Source organism: Aspergillus mulundensis (assembly GCF_003369625.1).
Source record: "Aspergillus mulundensis strain DSM 5745 chromosome Unknown scaffold_26, whole genome shotgun sequence".
Taxonomy (NCBI): domain Eukaryota; kingdom Fungi; phylum Ascomycota; class Eurotiomycetes; order Eurotiales; family Aspergillaceae; genus Aspergillus; species Aspergillus mulundensis.
Window position 1 is genome coordinate 140,264 of NW_020797914.1, and position 23,092 is coordinate 163,355.

At 50.3% G+C, this 23,092-nt stretch overlaps 10 protein-coding genes across 10 annotated transcripts; 4 read left to right on the forward strand and 6 right to left on the reverse strand.

Annotated features, from left to right (window-relative positions):
• Window positions 1–731: 731 nt before the first annotated feature.
• Window positions 732–1,295, reverse strand: DSM5745_11459 (peptide-methionine-S-sulfoxide reductase; the record flags this gene model as incomplete). The annotated part of the gene is made up of 2 exons (XM_026753475.1): window positions 732–1,054; window positions 1,118–1,295. 2 exons carry the CDS (start codon window positions 1,293–1,295, stop codon window positions 732–734), a joined length of 501 nt encoding a protein of 166 aa, XP_026597981.1.
• Window positions 1,296–1,873: 578 nt separating this feature from the next.
• On the reverse strand, window positions 1,874–4,898 carry DSM5745_11460 (kinesin family protein; the record flags this gene model as incomplete). Its single annotated transcript, XM_026753476.1, has 2 exons — window positions 1,874–4,643; window positions 4,699–4,898. 2 exons carry the CDS (start codon window positions 4,896–4,898, stop codon window positions 1,874–1,876), a joined length of 2,970 nt encoding a protein of 989 aa, XP_026597982.1.
• Window positions 4,899–5,657: 759 nt separating this feature from the next.
• On the reverse strand, window positions 5,658–6,193 carry DSM5745_11461 (uncharacterized protein; the record flags this gene model as incomplete). The annotated part of the gene is made up of 2 exons (XM_026753477.1): window positions 5,658–6,113; window positions 6,191–6,193. The coding sequence occupies 2 exons, from the start codon at window positions 6,191–6,193 to the stop codon at window positions 5,658–5,660; spliced, it is 459 nt and encodes a 152-aa protein (XP_026597983.1).
• A 408-nt stretch (window positions 6,194–6,601) lies between these two features.
• On the forward strand, window positions 6,602–7,133 carry DSM5745_11462 (uncharacterized protein; the record flags this gene model as incomplete). Its single annotated transcript, XM_026753478.1, has 2 exons — window positions 6,602–6,917; window positions 6,970–7,133. The coding sequence occupies 2 exons, from the start codon at window positions 6,602–6,604 to the stop codon at window positions 7,131–7,133; spliced, it is 480 nt and encodes a 159-aa protein (XP_026597984.1).
• Window positions 7,134–8,770: 1,637 nt separating this feature from the next.
• Window positions 8,771–11,595, forward strand: DSM5745_11463 (cyclic nucleotide-binding domain protein; the record flags this gene model as incomplete). The annotated part of the gene is made up of 2 exons (XM_026753479.1): window positions 8,771–11,194; window positions 11,251–11,595. 2 exons carry the CDS (start codon window positions 8,771–8,773, stop codon window positions 11,593–11,595), a joined length of 2,769 nt encoding a protein of 922 aa, XP_026597985.1.
• A 1,216-nt stretch (window positions 11,596–12,811) lies between these two features.
• On the forward strand, window positions 12,812–14,361 carry DSM5745_11464 (putative C6 finger domain protein; the record flags this gene model as incomplete). Its single annotated transcript, XM_026753480.1, has 2 exons — window positions 12,812–13,192; window positions 13,288–14,361. 2 exons carry the CDS (start codon window positions 12,812–12,814, stop codon window positions 14,359–14,361), a joined length of 1,455 nt encoding a protein of 484 aa, XP_026597986.1.
• Window positions 14,362–14,753: 392 nt separating this feature from the next.
• slx4 lies at window positions 14,754–17,439 on the reverse strand (the record flags this gene model as incomplete). Its single annotated transcript, XM_026753481.1, has 2 exons — window positions 14,754–16,568; window positions 16,630–17,439. 2 exons carry the CDS (start codon window positions 17,437–17,439, stop codon window positions 14,754–14,756), a joined length of 2,625 nt encoding a protein of 874 aa, XP_026597987.1.
• Window positions 17,440–18,043: 604 nt separating this feature from the next.
• On the reverse strand, window positions 18,044–18,749 carry DSM5745_11466 (EKC/KEOPS complex subunit CGI121/TPRKB; the record flags this gene model as incomplete). The annotated part of the gene is made up of 3 exons (XM_026753482.1): window positions 18,044–18,358; window positions 18,407–18,529; window positions 18,591–18,749. The coding sequence occupies 3 exons, from the start codon at window positions 18,747–18,749 to the stop codon at window positions 18,044–18,046; spliced, it is 597 nt and encodes a 198-aa protein (XP_026597988.1).
• Window positions 18,750–19,094: 345 nt separating this feature from the next.
• Window positions 19,095–20,160, forward strand: DSM5745_11467 (Bax Inhibitor family protein; the record flags this gene model as incomplete). Its single annotated transcript, XM_026753483.1, has 2 exons — window positions 19,095–19,621; window positions 19,677–20,160. 2 exons carry the CDS (start codon window positions 19,095–19,097, stop codon window positions 20,158–20,160), a joined length of 1,011 nt encoding a protein of 336 aa, XP_026597989.1.
• Window positions 20,161–20,463: 303 nt separating this feature from the next.
• Window positions 20,464–22,208, reverse strand: DSM5745_11468 (alpha-amylase; the record flags this gene model as incomplete). Its single annotated transcript, XM_026753484.1, has 2 exons — window positions 20,464–21,165; window positions 21,216–22,208. The coding sequence occupies 2 exons, from the start codon at window positions 22,206–22,208 to the stop codon at window positions 20,464–20,466; spliced, it is 1,695 nt and encodes a 564-aa protein (XP_026597990.1).
• Window positions 22,209–23,092: the final 884 nt, after the last annotated feature.

Genomic DNA, 23,092 nt, shown 5'->3' on the forward strand with positions numbered 1-23,092 from the left:
ACGGCGAAGATATAGTGGGCGAAGTGAGGGAAATCAGAGGGGTAACTGAGGCTCTGGTGTTACTGGCCAGAATTGGCAATTGAGCAGATTCATTCACCAGTCAATCTTCACTCCACTTCTTCGCAGGGATTGTGCACTTCTTTCTGACTCTGGATGGTTCCGTAGCAGGACCTGTTCAGTCTGTCTAAGTCAGAAGCTGCCTCGCCTTGACTGACAGCTGCTAGACTGAACAAATCAATTGCTCTTCCATGACCCTTTATGCGGGAATGAGAGCCATGGCTTTATCATCCTTGCAATTGGTGTTTGCCGCGTTGTTGATTGCCTGCGCGTCTGCGCTCAAAGGCCTGGGACCAAAGACTCCAGATCCAGGCGTCCGCAGCTACGCCACGCGGCCATTGAGAAGATTTCCAGATGACTTACTGGGCTAATCCATGCGCTTGACCAGAAGATACTTGAGGAATTTGCCCAGACGAGAGGGAAGAAGTGTAACTCCCTCTACATTCATTGACAAGAGCTAAGACATTTAACATTCATTCGAAAGACGTAGCCATCATCAATATGTCCTATAATACCTACGCGGGGCATTCTGGCAATTCAACAATCGCATAGAGCTCCTCAGCTGTCAATCATATAGTCTGGTCCCCAGTCACTCAGAAAGCGGCGGAAAGCTCCTGACAAAGCTACAGCACTATCAGCACAAGCCCAATCCAATCAATTGCTTACGGGTCAACTTACTGAGCAGGACACTCATATCCAGACGGGTTCTTGTGCAGATATAGCTGATGATACTCCTCCGCATTCCACCACTGGCCCGCAGGAATAACCTCCGTCGAAAGAGCCTGCTTATACCACTCCTTGCTCACTTTATCTGTGATACTCTCCGCGAGCTTGTGCTGCTCCTCACCATGCGTAAAGATCGCACTGCGATACTGTGTGCCGATATCCGGACCCTGCCGGTTCTTCGTCGTTGGGTCGTGCATGCGGTAGAAGAATTCCAGCAGCGAGCGGTAGCTCACCAGCGACGGGTCGAATGTAATTTGGAGCGCTTCAGCGTCTGCGGATTGCCAACAAATCAGCATCCAATCGAAGCATTAAATAGGACTTCTCAGCCACTCACGCCCCGTATCCCCCGTACAAACAGCCCGGTAATCCGGCGACGCCGTGTTGCCTCCGCAATATCCGACCTTTGCATCGAGCAGGCCCTTGCCCTGCCCGAATTCCTTGCGGAAGAGGTGCTCAACGCCCCAGAAACATCCTGCGGCGAGTGTTGCCGTCTGCGTAGATGCGCTCGCCATGTTAATACTGCGCGACGTTGATTCTGGTGTGTGTGAGAGGGATGGAGAACTGGTGGAGAATGTGCGGAAAAGTCGTGAGAAGGCGGCGAACGCCATACAAGTCGTGATAAGAGCTGATAGAGTTATATGCTTCTTTTCGCTTTGATAGAGACGTTATAGACGAGATGACTAGAGAGACAAATGTACAAGCTGGGATACACTACGTGATATGTCGTCGGGACAATGTCGCCGCGTTAGCTAAGCGTTCGGTGGCGTCATTTCATGCACGACATCGCAACCGATATTTATGTCGCGAAATCAGACACGTCTAGCAGAGAATCAATACTTGCGCGTCTTGACAGATTGATATAGACGTATGGTATCGCTGAGCGATTCATCGAGTGATCAGCTAAGGTCCCGATCCTGATTGGAACCCCAAGCAGGATCTGTTATTGTACACATTTCGAGAATAGTATGTCCCATGGAGAAAAATAAAACTGAGCAACGCCGCCCCAATTGACCGTATCGCCAAATAACTCAAACAAAAAAAAACATAATCAATCACGAACTGGCCACCTTCCAACACTGAGGCAGTTTCATCACAGCCCGCCGATAGCACTCAACCGGACATTTCGGCCTGTGAAACTAAAGTCCCTAGGACGGATGTCCCCTCCAAACGTTGTGCGCCGCTGGCTGGTGTTCTTCTTGATGGGAAGGCTTCGGGGCCCTAGGACCGCTGGTTTGTTTTCAATTTCCTTGTCGCCCTTGGCTATTCGCCTTGCCTGCGCGGTGAACATTGTGTTCTCTGGTGGCGAGCTACCATAAGTTGCTGATGTCGGGCTTCGCCGGCGATGAGCACGAAGCGCAGTCGCAGATGCGCCGGGGCCGAAAGATCCGATCGAGATGCGTCGCATCGCAGTGCTAATCCTTCTCACGTCGTCTTTGCTAGCCTTCCATTCGTTCTTTGTGTCAGGCTGCGCAGGCGTGGGTGAGTAGTTGCCGCTTGGAGTTCTGACCGCGATTCTAGATGGGCGTTCCGCAGATGCACGGTTTAGAAAGCTGCTGCCCTCTATATCACGCAAGGGTGAATTCCGGTCGGATAGGGCAAGGGGTGCTGTAGGAGGGGCAGCAATTGGGGAGCTACCGGCCTTTTTTGATAAAAAACCGGTCTTGAATCTGTTATTCTTCGGAATGCTTAATGGTTGGTCGGAGGGTGTTGGAATGGGTGATGAACCGCCTGAAGGGCTGAAGTTTCGGGTTGGCACTGGTATGCCACGCGGAATCGGAGACGCCCTTGGGAGCGCGGGCTCGTAAGGACTAGCATTTCGAGGGGCCGGGATAGCCTCACGTTTCTGTGGTGTTTTCTGAATCTCAGTTAGGGTACCGTCCCCCTCGTCATCTTTCCATCGGACGCTCCTCTTTGGCGGCTTTGCTGGTGCCTTCTTGGGCGAGAAACTGACGCTCTTCCTCCCGGTGCCCATCTTACGACGACGAGGGGAGCCCCTCGTTGGCGAGACTGGAGCTGTAGGGTGTAATGCAACCGTGGCGTTCAAGCTCTTTGAAGGAGGAACAATGGCTAGACTCAACCTCTTCTTCGGCTTTGAAGGGCTAGCCTTGGTAGGGCTAAAGGGCGGCATAAGCGGCACATTGCCGTCCGGTTTCACAACATTTGAAGTCGCGGTGCAACACGAGTCAAGCATTTTGGTTAGACTTCGCCTACCCATTTCCACGGCCTCTTCCTCGCTCAGGTGCATGATATTCTCGATTGCCGCAGCTATCTCAAAGTGTGCCTGAAGTAATAGCTGCACCGTCGTGGCTTCTCCTGCCTTGTCGTGTTCTGCAACCGCCGAAAGAGCTTCTCGCTCAGTATTTGCCCTTAGCAGCTCCGCCTCGCGGCGAAGGTTAGTAAAGTCACTTTTGTCGCTAGTGTTGAATTCTTGAAGTTGCTGGACAGCGTTTTCTACGGCCGATGCCATACTGCGTTCCCATGTACTCTTTGCCAGACGCTGATGGTAATGCTGCCTACTTCCTTCCAGCTCCAGCAAGATTCCTTGAGCTGCTTTCCGGACAGCTTGCAGATTTGACAGTGGCAGTTCGTTTTCAGAGTTCGCGCAAACATTGTCGAAAGCTGCAATCCAAGAAGACAGTAGGCCGATCCTGCGGCTAACCTGTTTCAATTTTATCATGTTGTTGGTTCTCTCCTGTCTCTCCGGTAACGAATGGTCATAGGCGTTTCGAATGCGAGCGAGGCCTTCCCGTACAGCAGTATCCTTCTTTTCGGATTGCTTCTTGAATTTGGCAAAGGCAACTTTCTCTGATTCCCTCTGCTGCGCTTTGAGTTCGTTAATCAAAGCCATCTGCTCATCAATTTTGACCAGGAAGTCCTTGACGTGGCGGTTCACGTTGAAAACATTTCGCGTAACCTTGGTTTGGATGTTCTTTGCCCGGTTGGCATAGCGCAGGGTGTTTTGGGTTTCGTCGAAATGCTGACTAGATGGGCTGACACAGACAATCATGACTGTCTTACAGTTGCCGCCCAGCGAGAACTTAAGGAGTCGTGTCAGTTTCGAATTCCGGTAAGGGACGTGGTTTCGTTTGCGTGGATCGCAGAGTGCATTTATGCAGCTACCTAGCGCGAGGAGAGACTTGTTGATGTTAGCACCTTCAAATAGTCTTTCTCCCCTGTTTTTCGTTGCGCTCGCACGCTCGCTTCCTGCCAGATCGATAATGCTGAAGGTTGCCATAGTGTGTGGCTCGTGGATGTCGGCGTTTCTGTCTTTTTGTGCTATGTTGATTTGAAGAACCGCATGAGACCGAGAAGAAGTTGCGTTCGCCTCGGTTGGAGACATTGTCCGGCACGCATTACCCTTCATGATCATGTCCATAACTTCCTGCACGGACTTCGGGCTGTGGCTTGACAATCCGGATACCGATACCGCCTTGTTTGAGTCTTCTCGAAGGGAGAGGCCGCCCTTTGCGCCGCCGGGAACAAGAAGATCGCGAATTGTTTCGTTGTAGATTTCCAAGAACGAAAGAGACAGCTCCGTCTGTTTCTCACTTGATCTCTCCTCAATGCGCTCGAAAAGCTCCTGCATTGTGAGGAAGATTATACCTGGCTGCTGGGGGGTACCAGTGATTGTATGTGTCTTTCCACACCCGGTCGCACCATAAGCAAACACGGTGGCATTGTATCCATCAAGGACGCTATCGAGAAGGCTTCTTGTCGTTGATTCATAGACTTCACCCTGGCTGGCATTTTGATCGAAGATCTTGTCGAACGCGAAGGTCTGGTCTTTTACACGTTTCCCGTTGGGAACAACACTTCTCGAGAATTTCTGTACGGGATTGTCTTCGGGGGGATCGAATACTCTTTTAAATAGTAGTCAGCATGCAGCTAGACAGGCATATCAGAATATGTACTCACAGGCACCTGTCGTCAATGACTTTGATAATAGAACGGAGGCCCTTCTGGTTCAGCTTTGGGGCTGGCGCCCCGGCCAGAGAACCGTCACCGAGAAACAGTGGGCCATCTTCACATTTGGTGAGCTGAGCTGCCTCCCGAATCGTGAATGGCCTGACTCTGACAGTGACGCTGATAGACGAAGAGTCGCTCGAGGCAGCCATGTTGTCGGTTGGTAGCTCGTAAGTCGGTGGCAGTGTCGTGAAATTGAGGGCCGTCCGCCCCGTCCGTTTGGCGTGACAGCTGGAGAGCGCGAGGTAGCAATGAGCAAACAAAAGAGATAAGAGAGAGTCCTCCGATGAAGAATGTTGACAAGAGTGGGCCTTTTCCCCAGAACTCACCCGTGCTGAGCTACACTGAAACACGGTGAAGGCTTCAAGCCATTTGATTTGTTGACAGTTGGCGATGTCCTGTTGCTCGAGCAACCCCAGACGTGGACGGGCCGTGTCAATAATCTCGGGAGGATGCCAGATTCTATCGACACGCACACAATCTGAGAGCGCCTTACCAACCAAACATTAATAGTCGGAGAATGCTAGTAGCATGTCGAGTTCGAAATTGGTAATGACTATAATTCCCAAATCTAGTCCACGTCAGCGCCTAACCGACCCCTGCGGGTCAGCTTGTGATGTCTCTACGACTCATTACGAAGCCCAATTCAATCTTGTATGAGTACCTCACGGAGTAGTCAGGTGTCCTAGCTATGCAGACACGATAGTAATGAAGGATACCCGTAATGAAGGTATCCTCGCGAATTTCATAAGGATTCAATCATCCCAGATACGATCGTCCTCCAGCAGAACAAGCCCCATTGTAGAGGACTTACTTTCGATAAAATATCATAAACGCCGGTTGAGTCTATATCGACTCTTGCGCCAAAGAAAAATAACGAAACGAATCTAAACGCAGGAACAAATAGCACACTATGGACCCTCGTCCTCATCCTCAAAGGTAGGGAGAACAACATCCCAGCCAGGGTCCCCTAACTCGAGATCGCTGGGATTATTTGAACCAATATCGCTTTTCCTTCGAAATCGAAACGCGATAGACTGTCCGCTGTTGAATTCGGCTACTTTCAAAGTGAGGGCTGCAGCCTTCTTCCCAGCCCCTCGCTTGGGAGCATCATCTTCAGTGTCCGATGCCTCCAGGCTTGTCCAGCCTTTCTCCAGGTCATTCTTATCCACTGCAACACCAAACTCAATCTCTGCAGGGTCTTCAGGAATCGGGTCGCCGTTGATATCTTTCAGGCCGCGCGCTCGAAGAGCTTCGACAAGCTTTGTTTTGGTGGCCTCGATGGTCTGAGAAGGCGGAAGCAGCAAAAGCACGGTCGTTCTGTGCTTCTTGAACAGTAGGGTCCAGCTTAGAGGATCTGGTTGCGACTTTGTGTCAACTGAGTCAGCGTAGTTCGTTTGTCTGAGAATGCATCCGCTTTCGAACAGTGAGGAGCTTGACTTACCATGATGTCAAGGTCTCTTCGTAGTTAGTAGGATGATTTAGTTAGAAAGCTCTGGCGGGGCCGCGGCACTATTGCTTTGGAGAGGTTGGAGCCGGAGAACGTCAAAAGTTCCCGCAAAGACACCTCAACCAAAGATCTCGCCCGAAACCCAGAAGCTCCAATAATTTTGAATTCCCCAAGTCAACCAACGACAACGACTCTTTCCTTGATATACGGCCTCCGCTATCAATCGACTAGCTGGAAAGACACGATTGAAACCCGTTTTCTATAATGGACGCTGAACAACCCTCCGCGACTCGCAGCGCGGAGTCAACAACTCTGTACAAGGTATTGCACTGGGACAAGTTCTTCGAGTCGGAAGCGCCGCCTAGATTGGGGATGGAGGTTGGTCAAAGACTACCATTAACCACCATGTCTGCCTTCTCAGCCGGCCTGGCCATTGGTTCAATTAATGGAAGCAAAAAGGCCGCGTATCGCTTCCGCGCTGAAAATGCTCATCGTTTCCCCACGACGCCGACCGGATGGTTCCAATACCACAAAACCAAAAACTACATATCTATCGTTGGAGGCGTTAAAGAGGGCGTGAAAATGGGCTTCAAGCTCGGCGCTGGGGCATTGGCGTTCTGTCTTTTTGAGGAGACTGTGGACTACGCTCGTCACGACCAGAGAGATTTCATATCCACAGTCACGGCTGGACTGTCATTCTCTGGAATCTACAGTCTGATAGGTTTGTTTCACCGGAGGCACTAAAAGAAAACAAGCTGATGCCTATACTTTAGCTCGGCACGATGTTTACACCGCAGCGCGAACAACAAAACTGGGCTTGAAGCTGAGCCTGGTTTATGGACTGCTGCAGGACGGGCTCGAAAGCTTGAAGGGCAATAGACCTGCATATGTTGATTTTATCATCGGTCAACGCTCTAAAATTGAACAAGAAGCTTGAGAAGCTTGAAGAGTTAACAATAAGCCAAATGCTCGCCAAGCAAATTCCGCCATCATGTCGCCAACCCTCTTGATTTGATACCTGACAGAAAGCTAAAACTGGGCATTGAGGTAGGGACATCGTACTTGGGGCGAGAAGGCCAGTCGACTTGGACTTGATTGAGATTGAGCCGTGTCGATTACCTAGTCTGATCTACACTTCCGGGCTGCTCTACACAGACAGCCAGCCAGAGCCGGTTGTCCAAGGCACATTTTTTATCTTCGTGCCGGGATTTGACGTCAAGAATGGTCGCTATCGGGAATGCGTTGGCGACTCTTATACACAACTGAAGACAATCACCATACGCACACAAAAACCGGGGCGTGGCGGCCCTGGTCACTTTCTTTATCCTCAGAGTCCCCCTATCCAACGTCAGGTGACTACACCCCGCGACTGCCACAACACGGATGGGGGTGTCTTTACAAGACCTTTCGTGTTTCATGCTGTGTATACAGTAAAGCGCATAGCCAGAGAGGTACAGACGCCAGTGCTCTGGAAATAGCAGGTGCTGTAACCTGGTAGATTAGATCATCCTGAAGCAATTCTAATGTGTTCGGAAGCATCCAAAATAATCTCATGCAGGAAAGGATGCAAAGCTCGCTCCCTCAGGTACAAGAAATCCATTTAAAATCTTTCTCAGTATGCTTCTTCGACCACAGCCGCCATGATCATGGGCAGCTTCTCTCAGGCTTGGGCCCGGCCGTACTTGATAACGACAAACGCAAGAAAAAGCAAAGAGAGTCAGGGGATGACTGACTCAACGCCTCAGACCTGCAATTGAGAAGCACCTAGGAAACCTTCTAGAAGCTCTCCAGAACGATCTATCTTCCTTCCCTGCCGAACCCCTCCTCATTGCCCTATGATTGTTCTTGATACCAACCACTACTACACTGTTATCTGCAAACAAATCCGGCACCAGCTCCCCTCCTTCATTATTTTCTTACACTGAATTGAATCTTTATCCAGCATCAGGTTTTACTTTTTTTTTGGAAAGGGTCATCTTGTGCTGAGCTTTCGAACCACATCCACTTCCCCCCACGATCATCGTTGCTTCTGTCAGTTCGACTTCGGGCGCGATAGAATCGCTCAAATCGAAAGCGACACATTCTCTGCTTCGGCATCGGCAATTCACCTCGCTCTCGCACGGATCACTGCGGATTTCTAGTGCGCAGAGTTGTTGGTGGAGCTAAATTGATTATTATTGCCGTTTGACGTGGGAGATCCCCGCCTCCAGAGGTATTCTCAGTCTAGCCCAGCTCCAAGCTAATGAATTATTATACCTGCCCAAGCTCTCTTACTAACACAGTATGCTCGCTATCAGTATCCTGCCTACTTCCGATCTTCGACTTCTAGCCCTTCGATAGGTTTTATTTCGCTCCTGGCGAACAGCGGTACCGGTCGGCTGCTCAAATGTTTGCTCGCTACTGACCCTCCCCGCGCCGTGGAACTGGGGATGCTCTGAAGCTCCCGTCATTCCAATACGTCATCAACTCTTCTCTGGGTCCAACGAATCTATGCTACCACTGCTTGAATCATACAACTGAGTTTTCGTGTCTTGTGCTCTATACCTCCCCCAGAAAGCGTCCCGATCGTTCATCATGAGGCGACATGGCAGGACCGGCGGAGGTTCAACCAAAGCTGTGACACCCGTCTCCGACACTGTATCGTTAATCCATTCATTCGATTCAATTACGAACCCCAATCGCCCGGTGCGCCCATCTCCATTGGCTTCGTCTAATATTCAAGCTCTGCCTTTGGACCTCGTCGACCGACTGCGCTCGTTTCCTCTCTTTCAATCAACGCCTGAATCGTTTCTCGTCGAGGTCGGACAACACTTGCGCCCGCAGCTGTGCGCTCCGAATGACTATATTCTGACAGAAGGCGATGAGGCAAAGGCGATATACTGGCTGGTACGAGGCGCGGTGTCAGTTACTTCTAGAGATGGGGAGAGTATATATGCGGAGCTTGAGCCGGGCGCCTTTTTTGGTGAAATAGGTGTATTGATGGATCGGCCACGTACCGCTACCATTATCGCCCGTTCGAGATGCTTGTTGGTCGTTTTGACCAAGGAGGACTTCCGGAGAATCCTCCCTCGTTTTCAGGAAGTAGAGCGGGCCATCAGGGACGAGGCCCAGGAGCGGTTAATGATACTCGAGAAGAAGAAGAAGGAGACTTCGGTACCTTCTGCCGACCTCATAGATGCAGGTCGGAGAGGGTCCAAAAGATTACGAGAGACTTTTTCCCGTGATCTCTCGCTCAGTGAACAGAACGGTGCAAGCCTAAAGTTCGTCAATAAGAAACGCAAATCCCCAAGCCCGGGACTAGCTGATGGAACCTCAAGTGCTCTGGCAAATGGGCTCGTGAATGTACGTCTTTTGCTCAAGGAGCTGCCGCTCTTTGCGAGTCTTCCGCCGGATATCCTCCACTTTTTGGGTCTCAATGCGCAACCTCGATCATTTCCACCCTTCACCGATATCATCAAACAGGATTCGCAGGGACGCGAAGTTTATTTCATCGTTCGTGGCGATGTGGAAGTCCTGAGTGAGAAGAAGGACTCCCGGAACGGGGGGCGACCCCTACCCAGTACCATTGAATATCCTGGCTTCGAAGTGAAGGCCCGCTTGAAACAGGGCCAGTATTTCGGGGAGGTGGTGAGCCTCTCTCTAGCACCTCGGCGGACTGCCACTGTGCGCTCAATCAATGCCGTCGAATGTCTCATGATAAGCGGTGAGGTTTTAGCTGAACTGTGGGATAAATGCCCGCAAGATGTCCGCGAACAGGTTGAACGGACCGCGAAAGACAGACTCAAGTCTGCATCAGATGGCGATGTTGTCATGGCCGAGGCAGGAGAGACTGATGGATCCAATCCTGCTGATGAGAGCTTCAAGATCAGGTCTGCTCGTAGGCAATCTATGCCGCTCCTAACACTCACAGAGACCGAGCTGGACAGTACTCAGAGGACATTAAACGGCATAGATGATCACACCGTATTACGACCATCAGATCCAGACCCTTTTCTCAACGTGGGCTTAGATAATGTTCGGCTTCGTAGTCGACGGGGTTCTGTCGCTCCGTTGACCCCGGAAGAGGTCACTCGAGATCAACAACGTCCATCCCCTACCGAACCATTGTCAAGCAGTTCATCGTTTCGTACCCTCCCAGGGACTCCAACCACACCAGTGCAAAAGACACGACGCGAACCCAGCAATGACAACCGCGGGATCTTTCCGGACAGTGTACTCGTGCGGATCTTCCAGTATCTTGAACTGCATGATCTTCTTCGTCTACGAGTAGTGTCTCTTTACTGGTCTGAGATACTTAACTCATCTCCACTCTTGCTTCACTACTTGGATTTGAGCGTCTATAATCGCTGCCTCACCGACGACGTATTGGCAAAAGTCGTGTGCCCTTTCATCGGCAATAGACCACGCTACGTTGATATCAGCAACTGCTTTCACATTACAGACGAAGGCTTCAATAATCTGGTGAATGCCTGTGGATCTAACGTCGTGGCTTGGAAGATGAAGAGTGTTTGGGACGTGACTGCGTCCGCTATCCTGGAGATGGCTCTCCGAGCGAACGGCCTGCAAGAGGTGGATCTAAGTAATTGCCGAAAAGTCAGCGACACGCTTTTGGCTCGAATCCTCGGATGGGCCACTCCAGGCCCGTACAAACCCCCAGAAGAGCCGGCGAAGTCCGGCAAGCCTGTTCTCAAACCCACATTTCTGACATCCACGGGGGCGGCGGTCTTTGGGTGCCCAGAACTAAAGAAGTTGACTCTGTCTTACTGCAAGCATGTAACTGACAGGTCTATGCATCACATTGCATCTCATGCTGCTCCGAGGATTGAAGAAATGGATCTGACACGGTGCACAACAATCACTGACCACGGGTTCCAATTCTGGGGAAACGCTCAATTTACTAATCTTCGCAAGCTCTGTCTGGCGGATTGCACATACTTGACTGATAATGCAATTGTATATCTTACCAATGCTGCAAAGCAATTGCAGGAGTTGGACCTGGTATGTGAATCTCCTTTCCTTTGCTTCAAGATGCTCGCTGACTCTCGTCCTTACAGTCATTCTGCTGCGCTTTGTCAGACACGGCAACGGAGGTCCTTGCCCTGCAATGTTCTCAATTGAGATATCTCAACATGTCATTCTGTGGCTCCGCCATATCTGATCCGTCACTACGTAGCATTGGACTACATCTTCTGCACCTGAACCGGCTCTCAGTGCGCGGTTGCGTTCGCGTGACTGGGGCTGGAGTGGAATCGGTAGCGGATGGCTGTACGCAGTTGAAAGCTTTCGATGTCAGCCAGTGTAAAAACCTATCTCCCTGGCTTGAAGGAGGCGGAATCCAGAAGTACAAGGATAAAATATTTTTCGACACCGTTGCCGTGAACGGAAGGCTTTACCGATAGCACACGTTTTTTCTACTACCACTACCATCGGCCGCCATGCATGGGAGACCGCTTCCCCTGGCTCGTCCATATCCCTCCATTTTGAGGCCATTTATTGCTCAATACTGTCCTCTATCACGATATCCTCATGCCCGTCCGATGTCGACTTATTTACGATTTTTTTGCTTCGATACATTCGTTTGTGTACCCCTGCTGGTTCTGCACCGGAGTTATGGTACTTGTCTTCGTGGGTCCCCTGTAGTTTTGGTTGATGGCTGTCACGTTCTGCATTGCCTCTAATCCCAAAGCGCGTTGGCCATAGGTGTTTCAAGGTTCGCGTCACGGCCATATACAATCTTTGTTCGGTGGGTACTATTTTTTGTTCTACAACTTCCGTCCAGGTGCACAGGCATGGGAGGAGTTTGGCTCTGACGCAGATATACCAGCATATATCGGTTGACCTCTTATTCATATTGCATGTTGGGACTAACTATATTTTTGGAAGTTTTACATGTACCTTAGATTTCTTTTTTGATTCCATTAGCCGCCATCTGAGAGGGGGAAACAGCCCTCGTTTGTCCACACCCTATTCTAGATCCAATGAAGCTCAAAGCGTCTAGAAAGCCATCTTCTTTTTGTTTACCTCGTGTTTTGGTTGTTTTGTTCTCATTGGTGCTTGCAGCAGCTGGTGTCGCGCCTAGTGTGTGGTTTTCGTCGCAGCTCCTTTCTTGTTTATGCCCAGATGTGTCGACAAAGAACATGTTCGTCGCTCCTTCTTCCAGGAAACAGGAAACCCAGGCCTGACCCCTGATTCTTTGCGCAAGGCCATTGTTCCTTGCCATAAACTCCCGCCATCTTGTGTTACAAGATATGATTCTGATCATGACCACCCTCAAGTATGATCGAGGCCTAGGCATTGTTGGCAAAACCCACTATGTGTCATCCCTTCCATACATACTCAAACTCCTCTTTGACGTTCGTTTTAGGTGATTGTTAAGACGCTGTGGGCCTCAAACGGCTCTCTCGTCCATGCTCGAAACGCTCTGGACAATGAAGACTCGGTAGCCTCGGTTCGAGGAGGTTGTCTATTTAATGGTCACTGTTTTCCTATGGAATGAAGCTTTTCACCAGAATATTCAACACAATCACTCTCTATCTTCAGCAACAAATCCGTACACTTCGTTGGCTCACACTTGAGCAGACCCGGTCACCTGGAATACGCAACACGTTCTTCAGCATGACACCCCGAAGAAAGCGCTCTCACGAGGAGTCAGATGCCAGTTCGGACACCACTTCTGAGCCTCCTACCGCTTCCCCTACGGAAGCCACTACCGATACTCCGACCCAAGCTACGACTGAAGCTCCTGAAGAGACCGAGGTCTCCCGGCCCCGGGCGAAGACTGCGAAGAAACTACTCAAACCCCGCAAACCACGCACACAAGCAGCGGAGTCCTATAGACGTGCTCAGGAGAACGCTCACACCCGAAAGCTAGAGGAACAGGAGGAGCTAGAACGCCTCACCGAGACGGCCGGTGGTGAGCAGAGTTTAAATTGGCCTGAATTGCTGATCGACAGGTACAAACATCAGAAACAAGTTCCAACTTGCGATCGGTGCAGGGTACGTCCAACCAGAGCGGCAAACTCTTTTCTTTGCTTTGTCCGCGAATTAGAGCTAGTGGTGACGATGCTAACTACATCTCTCTATCTTTTTAGGTCAAGAACCGTTGGTGCAACCAAGATCCCAATGGCTGCAGCGCCTGTGTCAAGGCCAACATCCGTTGCACCGTCACAGACAAAGTTTCCCATGTTACTTGGGAACGTGGAAACGATATTCCCATGAACATCGCAGCCGCAGACGCCCAACTACTGGCAAAGCTTACAGCAGCGGTGGAGGAACGCGACTTGCTGCGCGAACAAGTGCGCCGAGACCCCAATGCCCGAGAACTCAGCCGAGTGCTGCTGGAAAACCAGCGACTCCAAAGAGAAAACGAACGCATGCAAAGGTCCCTATCTGCCTTTACCGGGAATCCTGTGAGCACTGACAACCCCCCACGTGCTCGCCCTGCCAACAATAGCAACCCTTTACCTGCTAGTCCTGCCAACAATGACAACTCCTCACCTGCTAGTCCTACCAACAATAACAACTCCTCACCTGCTACTCCTGCCAACAACCCTAGTCTCAATTATGGTAGCGAGATCCCCCCTGAGAGGTTGTTGACAGCGATGCCCGGCTATCGTCCTCCAGCACAACTTCCTCCTAGTCGCTTTGATAGGGCACCCAAAGCTGCCAGACTAAGTGACTGGGCGGTTTCTCGAGGTGACCCGCCGTTGCCAAAGTCTACCCGTCGCGAACCCCGTACTCCTACTAAACAAGCCTCTTCCACAGAAACGCCTCCTCGTCAGGACACCATTATCGATATCAGTCATGCTGGTCTCAAATGGAAGAAAATGAACATCGGTAAAGCCAAGACTGTTGAGGAATTTGCGAATAATCTTTTGACGAAGATCGGGCTTCCTGTGCCCGAGTGGGTTTCACCTGCACGTCCCAACAACGGTAGGGAAAATGCTCCTGCTGCTAACCCAGCAACTCTCCCAGCATTCGCGCAGCCGCCCAACACTCAATCTCCAGTGGCGCCTCAGAGAGCGGAATCGGCCGAGCCTGAGACGGCTTCAGCTCAGCAAGCTTCTGAGCAGCCAGAAGATATGGATTGGTCTGTGGACGGGGACAATGCCGCTGCTCAGCCAGGCAATGACGATGAGAACTTTGATGAGGAAATGCGGGATTAGTGAGTTCTTTCTCTCTTCTCCAGGCCCCTTTCCCTAGCTTGTTCTCCTGCTAGGTGTGTTTGATCTCTGCTCCAGCGTCTGTAAATGTACCCTTTTTAACAGTAGTTTCGCAAGTTTATGATTTTGTTTTGTTTATAATGTACACTGCTTTAGTCCGATAAATTTACTTATTTAAATTTTTTATAAAAATATTGATCATTTCCATACAGGAATGTGGTAAAATACTTATACAACTCATATTGTAAATAAGGGTATTCCAGGTATTGGACAACTCCGTATATGCAAAAGTTCCAGAAAAAAAGAGAACAAAGCAAAGAAAAGCGACGCCTAGGATGCTCAGGTTTGAACCAAGATAGAAAAGCAAGAAAAAGAAAGCAAAGCCACAAATGGAGCTAAAAATGCCCAGCCGTCTTCCTAACCCTAAAACAGCAGCAAATACCCTTAGACTCACACCACTGACGAACGAACCCAGGGGTAACTTCCCTATCCTCATTGACAAGAGCAAGTCCCTCGGTATTCAACCAGGCAGTGAAGTCTTCAAGGCAGATAGGATCATACATGAGGATTTTCTCATGCCAGCTAAACCGTTTCCTACCGTCGGGACTTTGGCTTAGACTTTGTCGTGGCTGGGCACGCACGGCCTTCGTGATCTGTTCGCCTAAGTCGGGGAGAACGCTATTTGCAGGTAGAGCTGCTTTGGTTTGTGCGGCCTTGAATTGCCGCGACTGTAGTCGAGACGATAGAGGAGCAGATGCTGATGGGCTCAGACTCGACGGTATGGTAGAGGTGTGTAGTTCCTGGTGTTTCTGTTTCTGCTTCTTGTTCTTGTTGGCCTTTTCTTCTTTTTGAGGCGGACTGCGTATGAACTGGCTCAGGAGCGCAGTTGGGGAGGGGAGAGATTCGTCTTCTGAGTCTTCGATTTCTTCGACCTCCATATAGGAGCGTTTGAGAGGAGGTTGATGTTGCGGCCTCGATTTCGGTCTAGGGCTTAGGCTAGGTTGTTTGTTCTCGTCCATTGCTGCAGCATTTGTGGTCGTATCACAGTTGTCCTTTGTTGATTGTGGTTGAGGCCGTGCTTTCGTTGTTCTTTTTTGGGTTGCTGATTCGGATTGCTTTGCCTCTTCCTCGGTCATGTTCGCTTCAGATGCAGAAGGATTTGTCGCTGTCTCTTCGCTAGCGACATGGGTGGCTGGTCCCTGTTTAGCTAGCCAGCACTTCTCAAGGAGTTCGATGTTTTTCTGGCGATTTTTGAGCGGCTTAAATCCGTAGCTCTGGACCTCGGACGCCAATTGAAGGTCCGTTTTCCCCTGATAGGAAGGCATTGATTGCTGATGTGTAGCTTTTGGCTTCTTACAAGCCGGTTGTTCAACAGTATAGCTTTTCGTCGCGGCTAACTCGTAGTTCAGGGTGCCATCGATCGATGTCGAGCACTTTGCCGCTAGCATGTCTGATAAACTGCTCGTTCCAGTAGCTGCGCTCCCATTCCCATCATTCCTTTCCTCATCGTCCAAAGACGAGGCGATTTGTATAGATGCATCAGGTGAGCTCAGTGCCTTATATTTTTCCTTGTCACCGTCGAGGGGCAAGGTAATGGATTTAGTTGTTTCGGGTGAGTCCACAAGGTTTACAACTTCAACATCAGCTACCTGTCCTTCTGCATCCCTCGCCGCAACCGACCACAGGTTCCTTCGCGTTGCAAACCGCAGTACAGCAGAGGATTGGCGCGCAATCCCTGAAGATAGGCACGGGTGCCTTGCTGACTCCTTCTCTGACTCCTGGAGTGCGACCTGTGTGTCTTTAAGCAAAGTGGGAGAATCTTCTCGCTCGAGCTGGCTGCATGTTCCAAAGACCAGGACCTGCTGGTCTAACGACTTAGACGCCTCCTCCGGGGGGCATACTGTTCTGGGTATATTGAACGCCGGATTTTCGTCCGCCGTCTTTTTTTTGCGGCTTTTCGATTTCGCTCCTGTTGTGTTTTCCGCAGTGATCAAAACCGCTTGATCGTTTGGATCTGAGCGACTCCTAGATATCTCGGAGTAGGAGGCTGTCACACGAGCAGTCAAAGTTGTCAACCGTTTTGTCTTCGGCTTTGGCTTTTTGCTGGGCTTGGAAACTGCAGATAGTGAGGCGTCCATCTCACTATCATGAGCAACGTTGTCTTCGTGTAAGGGCTTCGGCTTTACTGGTAGTACCCTGTGATCCACAAGCTGTTCGTAGCAGTTGATGTTAGCTGAAGCACTTGCTATCGGAAAGTGAGTAGCATGATACCTCTATTTGACGACGCTTCGTCGGTTCACTATCTCCAAATGCCTGATCTCTGACCATTGTTGTACCCGTACCACTAAATTCATACTCGGAAAGCAATATACCGAGGCCCTTTGGTCCATTTGCAGTGTCATCCTGACCCCCCAAATCAATAGGTGAATTAGCTGGTTTCTTCGTCGGAGTCCAATCCATCCTTCTCTTCATAGCGATCTCTAGTTGTAAGTCATGTCCCTCATCCTTCTCACAGCTGCTGTGCGTGTCTTCCTTTCCAGCACTTCGTTCTCGCGTAGTCTTTTCACCATCAACCGGCTTCGCGCCAGATGTCTTTGTCTTCAAGCGCCCAGACTTGGTGACCTTCCCAGTTATCGTTTTATTCTTCAATTTATCGCCTCCAGCTCTACTTTCTTCCTTTTTCTTCCTGGTCCTTTTGGGCTTCGTTGGCGCATTTTCCTTATTTTCCGCATCACCATGAATTAGGCCCTGCACTTCCGTTTGCGGCGCAAATTTAGGCTTTCGTCCTCTGGACTTCGGTTTATCCTCCAAAGTAATTGGATTCGCATCTGCCGCTGTTTCCTTCTTTTTTAGCGGTCCCTGAGTTATTCGGTCTGCTGTCTTGGTTTGACTGTATGGAGGTGTGGAAAAGAATCTCGAGCGCGTCGGAGGCCGAGAGGATTTAGACAGCGAAGGTGACGGAGATATAGACGGGTCACGCAGCGATGTTGTCTTCGCATCTGCTAGCGACAGCGGCGGAATACAAATTGCACTGCTTTCTGGGGACGAAGAGAGCACAATTAAATCCGTTGCGGTACGCATTGTTGAGGCGAACGGGAGGTATATTGTTAGCAGCGCCTATATGGTCAGTGAAGAGAAAAGCTACAAGGCGCCATGCTGTATGCTTGCAATGCCGCGGAAGTCCACAGGATTCTAGTAGAGATCGGAGTGGCTGCAGTGTGGCAATCGATAAGGGTGGGGTCAACAGCCTTGGCACCGACTAGCTACCGCTTTGGGAAGATGCCTGTAGACCGGGCAACCAATGGAATTGAGCAATGCTCCGCACATAGCATACATAGTAGTCTACAACTATGTACGAGAGCTTTCTACAGGGGTCTGGGGTGGCCTGGTCATGTCTCTAGTTGTTGTCGAGCGATGTCAAGTTATATTGTATGTTCAAACGGTGAGCTCCCGGGAGACACTGTCGGTATGAAACCCGGGTTCGGCGGTATTTTGCGTCTGAGCCAGGTGATGGCGAAGGGAGAGCCTGGACGACACCTTCGGTCATCGCAAGGCCGCGCGGGGCTTCTGGAAGTGATTTCGAGGCTGTACTTGGGAGCACGCCAACCGATTTCCTCGGTCCGTTTTTGGCTCAGGGTGTAGCAAGTTGAGTGAGTGAGACAGGTCTCAAAAATCAAGTATGCCCTCAGGTCGCTCCCCGCAATGCAATCGCTCCCAATACAGATAGCTCGAGCTGCCTCTTCCCCTCATCAGGTGCACCATTCGCTTGCTTTGAACAAGCGGACGGCAAAGAGCCCAGTTTATATGCCCTCTTGATCTTCGCTACGTCGGAGATCCCTGCGAGTGCTTCGTCATCGAATGGTAAAAGCGTGCCCTGGACGTTCTGTGCTAGGTGTGCGGCGACAGAGTCATGGGTAATATCCGGAGTCACAGAAACTTTGACCACCAGTAGGTTGCAGGTGGTGTCGCTTATACCGAACTTTCTAAAAGAGTCGGCGATCTAACGTCGTCAGTCCAGAGAAAAGTGACACGTTGCGATTCAGCGTACGTTATTCGTTGGGCTGAACGAAAAGACAATTTCCGAGTGGATATTGCGAGACTTCAGGCGCTCATTGAGGTAGTCATTGACGGCACGAAAGACAGCTGAGAGAGCATGTGCTCGAGAGATAACCTGATGTTCAAGGTAAGCGAATGTTCAATGACAAAATAGTCGCCGGGGCAATTGAACATACCATACTTGCGTCAATAAATGCATATTCGAAATTTGAATTGGCTGACAGAAGCTGCTGCCTCAGAGAAGCAGCATTCTGTACATCTTTGTAGAGCGCAGCATGGACCTCTAGCGACGAGGGGAGGTGGGGTAGATGAATTGTTTCCAGAGACGCTGACATATCGAGGGACTCAATTCAGGACAGCGAATGATTTGAAATATATATTGGCAATGAAAGAAAGGCGAGGCCGAAAAATCGAGAATAGAGCACGCCCGCTGTCACCGACGGACTTTTCGACATGAAGCATCAAATCAACCCCACGATTGACTGCCGGAGTTAACAGCTATGCCCGAGACTTAAGTCACTCGATCATGTGACTGATGACTACACTTCTCGAACGTTCGGGTCACCGTAGTAAGCAAAGTGATATCACTGGCCGTAGCCTTCAAATACTCCGAGACTCCCAGCAGAGAGACTCTGTTTCATCCCCAGATCTTGCATCAGCATCGCATCGCCATCACGAACATGGCGTTCTTCTTGCGCCGGCCCTTCGCCGTACCAACGGCCCTCCGACAGGTGCCGAAATCCGCGAATACCGCTCGCTTCATCCACAGCTCTCCGTTTAAGCCCGCTCAACCCAAGCCTCTCAGTCCCGCCTCTTCTTCCATATTCGCCAAGTCAAGGCAGACCTTCCAGAATGCCTTCCGTCGCAGCTACATGCAGCAGACCGCCAATGCTTCTCAGGGCGACTTGACCTCGAAGCTGATCTATGGCGCAGCTATCGTTGGTGGAACTATCTTGGCGACGAACTTCGTCTTCAACCGCGAGACTCGGGAAGACGGTGGAATGCCCGCCTTTGAACGGGCTTACCTGAACGAAACCTTCATGCACACTGGACTTGGTATCGGAATCATTGGTATTGCTGCTCGGGCTCTGCACTCCAGCGGGTGGACTTATCGTCTCATGGCTACGAACCCTTGGCTTGTTGCTGGTGTTGGACTTGTTGCCAGCATGGGAACTATGTTCGGAACTTACTACACCTCGCCTAACAAGTAAGCCATATGTCTCCTTTGCCCGCTGTTGATTCATCGTCTGACTATTTTATAGCTACGTTCAGAAGTACGCTCTTTGGACTGGTTTCAACATCACCCAGGCTGCTCTTCTCGCGCCCCTGATGTTCATGAACCCGGCTATACTCGCTCGTGCTGGCCTCTACACCGTGGGAATGATGGGCTCCATTGCCTTCGTCGGCGCGACCGCTAAACAGGAGAAGTACCTGTACCTGGGTGCTCCTCTTCTTGCCGGTGTGACTATTGTCGCCCTCTCCGGATTTGCGCCCCTTGTCCTCCCCGCCACCGCTACCCGTGCCCTGATGTGGTCTGAGAACATTTGGCTGTACGGTGGTCTTGCTGTCTTCGGAGGTTTCACTCTTTACGATGTCCAGAAGGTCCTGCACCACGCCCGCATGTCTGAGCGGGGCCTTCTCCAAAAGGATGTTGTCAACGAGTCTATTAGCCTCGAACTGGACTTCATCAATATCTTCATCCGCATGGTTCAGATTCTGGCCCTGCGAAACAACAACCGGAGGTAGAGGCCATTTGGGATCTACTAGCATTTCTTAGAGCCCTTATCAAGACTCTCTTCGGGGCATATACCTGTATTGATCATTTACTTGGGAACTGTTATTCATGGCGTATCATCTTTGTGGAGGGTCACGTTTCTTTAAATAAAAACTGCTATCGGGCTTGCTGTCTGGGGAGGTACCGAACAAAATCTCCACTCACTTAACAGAAAAAATAATAATAAACTGAGAAAGTATCATGTTATATATTTGACCTCCTTGCGGTCGTCTATCACTGTAAACCTTCGGATAAAGAAAACAGATTGTTGTCAATCATAGCAAATTAGAAATCGCTAAGGAAACAAGCCCTAACAACCCCCAACCCAACAGTACGCCGAGCCCACCACTAACGCAAACACTACTAGCAACCACACCTCTGGATTCCTTGTCCTCCTCGGATCCAGGCGATCCAGGCGATCCAGGCGAATAAGTCTTATTCACAAAGTCCAAGTAACCGACCTTCTCCCCGGCATACCCACATAGTCCACTGCCCCTCATCAAAGAGTCCGGGAAAAGCACCCTCGGCTCGCCCTTATCCATGTCAAGCCTTAACTCCCCCATATCATTCACGGTCCAGGTCTTACAACTAAGCACATCTCTCACGACGACAGACGGCTGAAAGCCATTCATCATACGGATCGTATACGCCCCGCTATTACTCCCCTGAGTTGAGAGGACCATAATAATTTGTCTGCCCTCGCGGCCCTTCCGGAAGGCCATTTCCGAGGGACCGCGGTAGACTGGATAAGTATTGTAGCTGATGTAGTAGTCTGGATCAATTTGAATGGCGTGTTTGCGGATCGCGTTGAGAGTGTGAATAGAGCTGTAGAGAGGGGAGGATGTATTGTAGGCGGAGGGCCAGAGGGGTTCGCGGTTGTGGGGATCTGTTGAACCGGAGAAGTGCTGCTCTTGGCCTTGATAGACTATGGGGAGGCCGTCGAAGAGGAGAGTGAAGGTTAGAATGTTCCTGGCAAGCTAGGTTCGGTTAGTTAGGGTTCTGCTAGAGGAGCAGAGGTATGGCTTACGTTGATGTCATCTTTTAGACTTGCAAACCGAGGTAGATCGTGGTTCTCAGAGAATACCGTTAGGCCTGTGACGCTGGGACATCTGTTTTTCATGGTTTCGACTTGGTTGGGGAGGGATTCTGTATCGCCGAGGGTGAAGGCGTCAAGGAGCGCGAAGTAAATGGGGTAATTGGTGATACTAGACATTATATTGTCCTGATAGCCGCAAATAATCTCAACTGATCGCTCGTATACCTCTCCGAACATAAAGATATCGGCCGCTTTCTCAAACTCTCCCAGGAAGTCTGGTGTGACGTGCTTTGCTGCATCTATACGAAGCCCGTCGATGGAGTAGGTTGTTATCATCTCTTGAATCCACATCTCAAGTATGGTTTGGACTCGCTCGTCCTCTGTGTTCAAATCGGGGAGCGCAACGACATTGTCTCCTGTCCAGCAGTATTGCGACTGGGGGTAGTCGTTCCAATCGTCAATCCTGCAATAAGGATGGTAGAAGCTCTTATCATTGAAAGGATTGAGAGAGGTATAGTTGACGTCCGATGCTGGGTCGCCACCATTTAAAGTATAAGCCATGTTGTTTATGACCGTATCTACCATAAGGAGCATGCCCCTGTTGTGAAGCGCTTGGCTCAAGTCCAGCAGATCCTCATGTGTCCCAAAATGTGGGTTCAAAGAGTACATGTCCTGTGCCCAGTACCCGTGATATGCCTCACCGTACTTGGCTTGCTTATCAACGTTCTTTACGATCGGGGAGATCATAACAGCGTCGAATCCCATACCCTGGATGTAGTCAAGGTGGTTTATTGTCCCTCTCCATGTTCCACCGCAGTAGAGGGCGTCTGTGAGGTTGCAGGCATGAGTATTCGATCCATCCGTGCGGGCAAACCGGTCAGTCATGGTTTGGTACACCGATCTCGTCTTCCAGACATCGGTATTTGCGGTGAGCACTGAGGTAGGCAGTGCCACGAATGTGGCAGCGTAAAGCCATGGCAGCATTTTGGTAGAGGGCAACATGGCTTTGACTTTGAGAGACGAACAGATGCTGTAACTTTAGCCCCTGATATCACTTTGTAGTAGCTCAAACCAATGGATGACAGCGGAGAAGAACGAATGACGCGGTGCATATAGACTGATAGAGTAAAGCGAACGGAGAAGAGAGAGTATTGAGCAAGTGTCAGAATGAGTGACAACCTACAACCCGAACACGGCTAAAGTCCAGACAATCATCAGCGGCAAGAGAGTTCAAGAGCAAGCGAAGTGGATCATCCTTCAAGCTATCTCAGTGTTCAAGAGAGAAAGAGAACAACCAGCAGGCGGGAGTGACAATAAAGGTGCCCCTCACAGAAAGCCGAGCTCACAGGCGTGCTGCCTTCATAGGAATAGAACACCCTTTTTCTTCCCAGGAGCTGAGATGTTGGGAAGGTTAAAGCCTGGTCCACGGGTTGGCTTCTAGTTCGGATCGGCGGCGGGGTGCGCTTGCTTGAAGTAGACATGGTATCTTCACCATGTGCCTGCATTATGTAGTGGTGTCTCTGGGTAGATTCAGAATATTGGTTTAGAATAAAATTTCCCGAATTGCTCGTCATGCTCTGCTTCCAGCGGAAGGAATGGGAAGAGTAACTGGTCGGCATCGCTAGTATGCAAGGTGAGCAGTGAAGACCATACAGAATGGCTGGTGATAAGGTAGGCCTCGGGACATATGATTTGAGTAGGCTGGTTGTTCGTGTACGTACTCTCTAGGAAGTGGCTCTTGGATGTAATTTAAACCGCATGCAAGGGGACCTTTCCCTGATATCGGACAATGCACTTATCATCAATAGAGATAGAACAATACGGGCAGCTTCCGACGGTTCTTTTCATTCCAGACTTCTGGATAACAA